At 37.3% G+C, this 9,576-nt stretch overlaps 2 protein-coding genes across 2 annotated transcripts; one reads left to right on the top strand and one right to left on the bottom strand.

The window, feature by feature from the left end:
- The first annotated feature begins 1,048 nt into the window (after positions 1-1,048).
- On the top strand, positions 1,049-2,906 carry LOC310952733 (uncharacterized protein). The gene is made up of 4 exons (XM_083921423.1): positions 1,049-1,153; positions 1,803-1,822; positions 1,910-1,950; positions 2,292-2,906. The coding sequence occupies exons 1-4, from the start codon at positions 1,134-1,136 to the stop codon at positions 2,481-2,483; spliced, it is 273 nt and encodes a 90-aa protein (XP_083777549.1). The 5' UTR covers positions 1,049-1,133; the 3' UTR covers positions 2,484-2,906.
- Positions 2,907-5,102: 2,196 nt separating this feature from the next.
- On the bottom strand, positions 5,103-9,449 carry LOC310952930 (cell surface glycoprotein CD200 receptor 1-B). Its single transcript, XM_083921775.1, has 6 exons — positions 9,296-9,449; positions 7,392-7,697; positions 6,153-6,419; positions 5,885-5,981; positions 5,744-5,786; positions 5,103-5,646 (listed from the first exon to the last, which is right to left on the bottom strand). Exons 1-6 carry the CDS (start codon positions 9,363-9,365, stop codon positions 5,557-5,559), a joined length of 873 nt encoding a protein of 290 aa, XP_083777901.1. The 5' UTR covers positions 9,366-9,449; the 3' UTR covers positions 5,103-5,556.
- Between the last annotated feature and the right edge of the window lie 127 nt (positions 9,450-9,576).

Genomic DNA, 9,576 nt, shown 5'->3' with positions numbered 1-9,576 from the left:
AGGTTATTGTGTGGGCTTGTCACTTATCATAGGGCAGGGGATCATGCTTGGATGGAAAAAGAACTAAATGGCAATTACTTGTTTAAATTACAGTTTTTTTCACAGATGATTCGGGGATGTGAAGGTTCTGCATCATCTTGTGTATACACTAGGTATGTGGTACATTGATACTGTACATGGCAAAGCATCTTTTATTTCATTTATGACATTCACCTGATAGTATACTGATGTTCTTGCGGGCCCAAACTGCTCCAACAGTGCCCTCCAGTGTAACATAGTTGTACATGGTTGAGTCTGGAATTTGTGAATATACAGTGTAAATTTTCTTTTTAAATCTACCTAATCTCAATAATCTGCTATTTGACAGCTGATATCATCAAAACTCTCACTAAAGTGAATCGTCCTCATTCTGACGTACTTTTGTTGAGACTTTCCAATCTGATTTTACTGCATTTTGCATACTAAAGGAATATATCTGAATGATCATTACATCCATATAGGTCCAGTCTACTGTTAACAAAGATGCATTCAGTGTCTAAAGTAAATTAGACTTTCCACTGAACATGAAAGAAAGGAGGTCAGCAACTTCCTCATATTCGCCAGCAAATTTGCACAATCATGCAAATGAGTTAATACAGCAACAGCAGCAAACATTACACTATTATAGGTTTAGCTCACCCTAACTAGCTAACAAGCAATGCAGATAGTTTTGGTTTAAATTACAGATGTTTTAGGATATCTGCTGCCCAGACTTGAAAAATGTCTTCAGAATAAAAGTCTTCAGTTGTCAACTCCACAGGCATTACCAACAACATGTTTTATTGGGACAATTTCTTTTATAAAAATTGATGGCACAAAAAGACTGTTGTATGCCTCTCTCTCTCTCTCTCTCTCTCTCTCTCTCTCTCTCTCTCTCTCTCTCTCTCTCTCTCTCTCTCTCTCTCTCTCTCTCTCTCTCTCTCTCTCTCTCTCTCTCTCTCTCTCTGGCCTGTGTGCACACAGATTCAGCAGCAGGAAGATCAGTGAGATCACTGTCAACAGTGACAAGCTTAGGGTTGTGACAGTGACCAAGCAGTGGTACCTGCCTCCTGCTGACAATTACAGTGTGGACATAAAGATTCTCTGGGCACATCATGGGAAACTGCACTTCCGGGTAAGTAATCATCCTTATATGCACATAGTAGAGAGCATTCTCACAAAAAGCAAGTTTTCAGTCGTTGGTAATTACACTCTAAAGCAAGTACTGCTTATAAAGAAAGCATTTAAACGAGGTATTAAATCAGAAGACATGTGGCAGAGACAATTTAACAATAATAATTAAAAAGTATATATAAGATCTGTAAGAACTTGTTTTAATGCAACAATGTTGCATTTTGGCCATGTGTCAAGCAGCTTCTGCATTTGCTTCAGTAAGGAAATAGTCATTTAGAACCGAATTAGTTTCAGCCAGTGTCAAATGGCAGGAGGCTACAGAACAATGCATTACTGTATGTGTTTGTTACAACGTGATGTGAGATGTTGACCTAGAAACAAAGTTCCACAAGTTCCAAGCGCCGCTATGAGGGTTGGTCATAGACAGATGTGGGTAGCATATGTAAAGTGTTTCCTCTTGCAGCACACGTCATATGTTAAACTGTCAAGGAAACACTGCTGTGGGGTTAAACCTCTAAAAAGATGTTGCAGAAATTCTTTGATGTTTGATATGATTATTGATGATAATTTATGATGTAAAAGTTAAATTAACATTTTCAGTCTTTTTGTTTGCTTGGATGTTTGTGTCCTTTCATTTGTTCTGCTGCCAGGGTAAAGAGGAAACAGAAAGGTAAAACTCACATTTATAATAATATTTATAGTATTTAGTTAAATCATACTGTTGCTACATCTAATATATTTGCATTTTCTCTTTCAGGGAATTCTGCACCAGATGGGGAAAACAGCAGAGATGATAAGGTAGACCTGCCCACGTCAATGTTGAGTCTATTTTTGTTGAGCATAAATCATCATAGTTATCAGTTTCAGCTTTTCATTGGACATGGGTGCGTCCCTGTGCTTTTATAAAAGCCCAGTCAGAGGTGCTGCCTTGTTAGATTTGCATACTAGGTGAACATTAATGTGAGGCCTCTGTTGTAAAAGAAACTGTGAGGCTGTTTACTTCATCCGCAGGAAGTCATAACCACTAACCACATAAAAAAAAATGCTGGTTGCAGTAGTGCTGTATTAAAAAGTACAATTAATGATGTGTAACATACGTCCAACAATTACATCTCACTCTGTGTATTATCTCATAACAGCCTACCGAGGATGTAACGTATGCCTCTATTGACCACAGCACTGCCAAAGGATCAAGTAGAACCAAAGCCACCACTGATGATGATGATTGTGACTACGCAACAGTTCAAGTCCCAACAGCACTTCAACATGAACGTGTGTCAGACTGCTCGTCTAAAGATGAATGTGTAGACGATTATGTGCTTATGGGGTAAACAGAAAGGAGAAGTTAATTCAGACCATTGTAAAATGGGACAGGACTTGTACATAATATCACAAACAGGAGAACGTTTCTGTAAATCAAATCTTGATCTTCAATGAAGAAACCATGACAAAATGAAAAAAAACAAGCTTGAACGCTGTTATCTTCCTCACGAACACAAACTTGCATCACATTTGATCTCATTACAGAAGAAACTTGACCTCAGGATTAGCACATCATCTTGAATCATTAAGTCAAAGGAAACTGGACTTAATGTTTGGCTGGAAGAATTTTTTTGCCAATCATGTTTGACAACGTCTCCAAACAGCTCCAAACAAATTGGTGTAGTGTGTGTACAGTATACACCACACAGATTCCTGAAACAGTGTGACATTGGCACATTGTCTGGAAGTATAAGGCAAAGTCAAATTAAACTTAACTGTCCCAAATTCATACTACATGTTCTAAGCGGTATGTGTGTTCACATTGGAAAAGTCACAACATAAAGTCAACTCTTCTACTAAATACGGTTGAATGTGTGCTGTGCACAAGGTAGAAGTTAGGCTTTAGGGTTTTCGCCGGAAAGCCTTTTCTGCCAGATATTTCTTATCTACAGTTTGTTAAGTCTAGAGAATCGTGGTTTGGATTAAAAATAGACCCCTTTTGGCAAAAAGCCCTAAAGGCTAGCTTCACCAATGTGTTCAATGCAATGTACAAAGGAAATGGATGATTTGCTCACATATGAAAAGTAAAAAGAAGGAAATGTGGTTGGTGGTGTAAATGCTTAAAACAAGTAGTAAATCTTGGCGGAAACATGTTTGCTTTCTCTTCGTAGAGTTCATTTGGCTAACTACCTTAGCAAAGTCATAGTTTGATGACATCGGATGTATGATGTTTACATGTATTGTGTAATTTCCTGTTCCTATGAGTATACTTTGAAGATTAGAACGTAGTAAATACTGTAAAGGGTGTAGAATTGTAGCATGAATTTTGGACATAGCTTTGGTGTTTGGGCTTGAATATTCTTACCACTCATGCAAGAGGTCATTGTTTTAAAATAGTGAACCTCATGGCTTCTGATAAACCACTGTTAGTTAAAAACACCACCTGAATAATAAGAATAAGAATATTAATCCTATTCTTTTTCCACCATGAAAGGAAAAAGCTGCTACTGTATGAAACCCTGTCAACAGAAAGCAAACACTGAAGATGAACACATCTGCTGTTTCTATATGATTTTCTCCTGCAGATAAAAGTTTGATCGTTATCTGTTTTGGTTGAAACAGAGCCAAAGCTTTGCGTCGACTTTATCCAGAGTTTCAGTTGCAGAACCCCACTTTGAGCTGCCTCAACCGTCCTTTGAGATTATATTCCCCAACTTAAAATATAGCTTGACTGTTTGCATCAAAAACTGCAAAAATCTGTGTGCAATTTGTGCCTTTGCCACATTATCCAATCCATGATGAAAGAACATGCATCTTAACTTTCTATGGGTTTATGCTCATTATGCATAATACTGCAGTGTGCACCACCCAAATATACTGCAGATGGAAATTTAAGTCTTCGGCTGCAGCCCCCCCGTGCCCCCGATAGGGAGTGGTTGAAGATGGATGGATGTATATTTTGTATGTGCATGCAGAAAATGTATACTTTTTTTGTCTATGCCTGTATCTACCTACAATATTATTTATGTTTGACTGGATGCAAATGGTAGAGGGGTGTAAGTTTCTTATTGATTGATTGATAAAAAGTTTACAAAGTATCACTTTTGTTCGTAATTCTGTTGTATTAATCGATTGCATTACAGAAACAAATTGCAAGAAGTCATGGCAATAATGTCCTTGACTAAAGGCCAAAACTTCAGTGAGGTTTTCATGTTATTGTGTTATCAGAAATTGGCAAAGGTGTCAAGTCCTGTGGACAGAAATACATTTGAACACAACTATATAATCAATGTGAAGGTAAGACACTTTAGCAATCTAACTAGGGAAGATTGTGAACCCTGGCTGCGTAGGGACTGCAGGTATCTCTTAATGATTGGAAATTATTACAGCAAGCACAACCTGTTTCAATGGCACCTGACAATTTTGAGACTGCATATTATTCGTATTATTCAGACATCTTAACATGGTCTATGATACAGTGCATGCTTATGATGATGGGCTATGTTCTGAACTCCACCAGTAGATGGCAGAACAGCCCCCTTTTTCCAGCCCCCCCCCTTGCAAAATTCAAAACTCACTACAATACATTTATTTGTATGGTCCAGTGTTGATAATCAGGTGACAAGGCGTTCAACCAAGAATCAGTTTACTGCATGTCTCTAAATGATGTAAAGTCAACTGGATATTTAGTCTTTTTTTAACCATAGCAGGAAATCAATGTGGTGTAGACCACTGACTACTTTTCACACTTTGTGTCACATTACTGCAACTAATGACAGCAATGGAAAATTTTAATCCAATGTAACCAAAACAACACTCTTTACTTGATTACTTATTCTTGAGTACTATTTTAGTGTTCTTTCTAATTGTGTTAACCTTAGATGAATGAAACCAATGTATTCAGATGGAAGTTTTATGCATGTAATTACATAATTATACATTAATCGACAATCAATTAAAAGGCGAGCATCTCTTTATGAGTTTATCTATAAATATGTGATATAAGAATAGTAACAATGATACTAATAATCATTATGACAGTTAATTAATATCATCAAACGTTCTGTAGTCGTGGCACGCGGAATCTGACTGAAGGCAGTATTCTTTCCAAATCACAGGTTCTTTGCATTTGTAGTTATTATTAATCTTCTCCATGATACCCACGTACAGAGAAGTGGGCTGTATGCCATACATGAGAGCCAGTGTGTGACATCAGGTATATCCCCTGTTCCATCAGTCAAAACTTTAGTTCAGGCAGAATTAAACTGAGAGGCCTCCCTCTCTTATCAGAAGTCTTTTATCTCACTCTCCTCTGTCTTTACAACTTCACCATCTCTCAGTTTCACAGCTTCACAGCCTTCAGTTTCTCGCAAGGAGCCATGTGCATTTAAGTGTGCGCGACGGTGATGCATGTGCACGATTTTATGTGAACAAATCTGCAGATGAGCAGTAGATAGAGTTCACACGCTGAACATAGCTGGCGTAGGGCTCCACTTCCTCCACATCTTCTATCTGTGAAAAAAACAGAGTGGTGTCATGAACGAAGCTTAATAATGTGCAGTGTAACACAGACAACTATAAACTGCTGTTACACAGCAAGATTACCTACCGGTGGAGATTTGGATAGTGAGGTTTCGGACCGTTGGCATGGCCTGGCGAAAGGTGGATCCACAAACCAGGTTTTAGGACAAAATTAAAAAACTTGCACATAGGCTCCGAAATTGATTTAGTATTGAATGAATATGCTTACCTCAATTTTATTAGTTTCTTTTGTGCAAAAAATAGAAATCCTACCAAAAAAACAATTACTGCAACAATTAGGACGTAAAGCCACGGAACATAACCACCTGCAGTGAGAGAGTGAAGATTAAAAGTTTTATTAATAATCTGCTGGACATCAATATAGCACATTACATTTACTAAACCACATGTAAAATACTCGGCCCCAACATGTTTTAAATATTTAAACGTAATGCTTAGTCTTTTTTTTAATTTGTCACTCTGCAGAAAAGCCTGACCTTTCTTTAGTACTGGTCTCAAAAGCCTTTCTTCTCCCCAGAACGGGTGCCAGATAGCACAGCTCAGGTTTCCTGTATCCATTCCCTCAAGAACCTCCAGGCGACTTTCTACTGTGAAAAATCCATCTGACTCTAAAGTTTCCTCATACGATGAGTTTCCCACATGAGTCCAGCTGATGTTGGCAGCAGGTTTTCCTCTTTCAGCTTTGCACACTGCCACCTTCTTGTTGTCCTTAATCTCTAACCAAGCTGATGTCCTGGGAGGAACTGAGCCAGGGAAGACAAAACAGGGGAAATGAGACTCGCTGAATACCTCAGCTTGCTGAGGTTCAAGCACTGTTATTACCTAAGCATGCAAATTGTCATAAAGGGGATATACAGTATAATGCTTAATTTCAGGTTCATACAACTTTTGGGTTTTCTAACAGAACATGTTTACACACTTTAATATTAAAAAAAGACATAATTTTTTTCAGTTTGAAACGCTCTAATTTCATGACTGTCTCTTTAAGCGCCCCCACCTGAAAAAGCCCAATCTGCTCTAATTAGTCAGAGTTTCCAGGTCTTCCACATCTTCATTCTTGCCTTCTCTACACCACCATTGCAGCCAGGGAGCAACTGTAACGGCCATTTTAAAGTCACCATTTTACGGTCACCATTTTACGGTCACCATTTTACGGCCACCTTTATACTGTACACTTGTAATATCACAATTGTACAGAAGTCCTAACAGCTCATTTAAAGGCACATTTTTTGAATACGGTCTACGCACATTTCTTTGTAGATTAAGTGTTTTGATACTCAAAGTATTTATATAGCACTTCTATCGGCTTAATAAAGTTCCAGATAAAAAAAATGTAACCAGTAAGGCCAGTGCAATATCCAGAGTGACAAGGACATTGTGTCTCAAAAGGCTTATTACTGTTAGCTACTCTTGTTCAGAGATTTTCAGAGCAACAGCTGAAAACAAACTGCATTAGTATCCCTCCTCATTTTGCAGTGGAAAGAAATTTAGTAACATTTGCTGTTTAATTACTTTTTTGTGTGTGTGTGATTTGGGAGAACTAATCTTTTCAGAAGTTAACCTTTTTATTACAAGTGTTAAGTGACACATAAACAGCCTAAAGAGGTTATATGATGACAGACAAAGGTAAGTGATAAAAACTACAATAACAAAAAGAACCTTATCGATGACGTGGTTCATGAAATCATCTTTCTTCGTTAGGAGAAAAGTCCTACCTATAATTGCCACGTGGTTCACATAGTCGTCGATCCCTCCGCTGTAAATCGACTGACACTTGTAGACTCCGACATCATCATCTGAGAATTTTGGGATGTGCAGGTACGCCTGAGCGCTGGATGTGTTTCGGATGGACTTGCCATCATTGCAGAGGTCATCGCTTTGGCCATCAATGTTAAAGGCTATCCGACAGCGTTTGTTTTTCAGTTCTAAAGTCCAGGTAACAAACATCATATTCTTCCATGTCTTATTGCTGCATGGCAGATTAACATCACTCCCCAGTTTGTAAGCCGAATTTCTGACAACTGAAAAAAAGAACATTATTATTATTATTATTATTATTATTATTATTATTATTATTATTATTATTATTATTATTATTATAATTATTATTACTATTATTATTACTATTATTATTATCATCATATTTTTTTGCACCGTGATGCAATGATTCTGCTGATTCAGTATTTGGATTTATTTTACTATAAAATAATAAACACACAATACTAATAATGTCCTAAGTAACATGTAACACAGATATAACTTTTAAGTATTACACAGGATAAAATTACAGTTAGAAAATATGTTGCATTATGTTAATTAATACTGACAGTAAACTATCCCCATATAGAAAAAAAATATGAGGAAACATTTTAAGTCATTAGTTTTGGATTAAACCGTTGATCACCATCAAATTACAAAATTATAATAACATTTCATTTGAGATAAACTTAAACTCATAAACTACAATCTTTCAAGATAAACAAATGAAAGACAAACAAAATCCAAACCTAAGACTAAACCTTTCTTGTTCAGAAATAACTTTCAATGGAAAAAACATTATTGTAGTGTTCAACTTCCTCTATCTTTACTAGTCTTACTTAGTGTTCATAGTCTTATTGTGTATCTTACTCAGGGTGATAAATAGGTGGAGGAGAGAAGGAGGGAAATGAGTTTACCAAAAACTTTAGGAGAGGTAGTGCTGGAGTTCACAGAGATGCTTTGATTAGTTCTTGAGAGAGCTGGAGGTGGGTGAGGAACAAGTGAGTAAAACAGATGTTTGAAGTCAGAAAGCATGCAGTTAGTGATTCATTCTCAAGTGTTCAATCAGCAGAGAGACACACAAGGTGATTTATCTGTTATTTGTTTTTTTCTGGTTGTTTTTAGTTAAGATGTGAAGCAATACGAAAAACTCAACTATTTCCTGTCTTGAGCTTAAAACCAAAATCTTAGCGAGGAAGTAAAATCTAAACAGAGAAAACATGCAAAGAATATGGTCATAATATCTCAATTTGCCTGTCTACACTGTCGAGGAAGTGAATGCCTTCAGCATTGCTATTCCAAAGAAATGAATCTGAAACATTCAGGGTTCACTGACTGACTTTTACTGCAGAGTTAAAGAGATTGGAGACATGTTTATTTCTCACAGGTGTCAGCAAAAACACCATGTGTGAGGTGGGATGGCAAAACCGCAGATCTCAAACAAAAACGTCAGAGACCACTGTGGAGAAAAAGCTTCATCATAGTTACCCTGCAGCGTGCTGCTTGTTCATTCAGAAAATCTGGGGCATTTTTTTTTTCATACATGTATGTGTTATGGAAGATTTTCCCCCGGCACTTTCCACTGACTGTCTACACTGTGAGTGACACCCACTACTGACAATCGCAGTATGGCAATACACTTTCATAACATATACGTATTAGTACAACAAATGACATGTTTGTACAATATCAAGGAATAATCTGTAATTGTTGTAATATATAAAGCTTAGTGTCTATGGAGACGGCTCCCTACAAGGTTATATGTACCTCGAAAGAATCATGTATCTAGAAGCTGTATCTTTAAAAGGTTTAGTAAATCTACATGCCAATAAAATAGAATCAAATGTATAGATGTTCAAACCTGGATCCGCGCTCCATGCTTCAGAAAACAAGAGGATAACAGCAGCATAAATCCACATCACGTCTCTCATCTCCAGCTGTCTTCAGGTTCCCCTGTAAACTGAAAACCACAGCGCCTCTTATACCAATAAGAAACACATCAAGTCTTAAATCCTCAGCCCTGAACGCTGTCCAGAGTAACATCAAACTGAGTTGCCTGCTTTTGCCTGGGCTATTATGCCGTTTACCCTATAGTTTAACAATGTTACTTTCTCTATTTAAGCCCAATACGCTCAGGGTTTC

This window comes from Echiichthys vipera, assembly GCF_963691815.1.
Source record: "Echiichthys vipera genome assembly, chromosome: 10".
NCBI classification, from domain to species: domain Eukaryota; kingdom Metazoa; phylum Chordata; class Actinopteri; order Perciformes; family Trachinidae; genus Echiichthys; species Echiichthys vipera.
The sequence above is the reverse complement of the archived record's forward strand: the minus strand, read 5'-3'. Positions and strand labels throughout refer to the sequence as shown.

What these genes read in the sequence shown, in the direction of transcription:
- LOC310952733 (XM_083921423.1), top strand. Translation starts at nt 1,134, where the DNA reads ATGGGAAACTGCACTTCCGG. An exon ending in GGTAAAGAGGAAACAGAAAG is followed by an intron (nt 1,823 to 1,909) that starts GTAAAACTCACA and finishes TTTCTCTTTCAG; the next exon opens with GGAATTCTGCACCAGATGGG. An exon ending in AAAACAGCAGAGATGATAAG is followed by an intron (nt 1,951 to 2,291) that starts GTAGACCTGCCC and finishes ATCTCATAACAG; the next exon opens with CCTACCGAGGATGTAACGTA.
- LOC310952930 (XM_083921775.1), bottom strand. Translation starts at nt 9,365, where the DNA reads ATGAGAGACGTGATGTGGATTTATGCTGCTGTTATCCTCTTGTTTTCT. An exon ending in GAACCACGTGGCAATTATAG is followed by an intron (nt 6,420 to 7,391) that starts GTAGGACTTTTC and finishes TCCCTGGCTCAG; the next exon opens with TTCCTCCCAGGACATCAGCT. An exon ending in GAGACCAGTACTAAAGAAAG is followed by an intron (nt 5,982 to 6,152) that starts GTCAGGCTTTTC and finishes CTCTCACTGCAG; the next exon opens with GTGGTTATGTTCCGTGGCTT.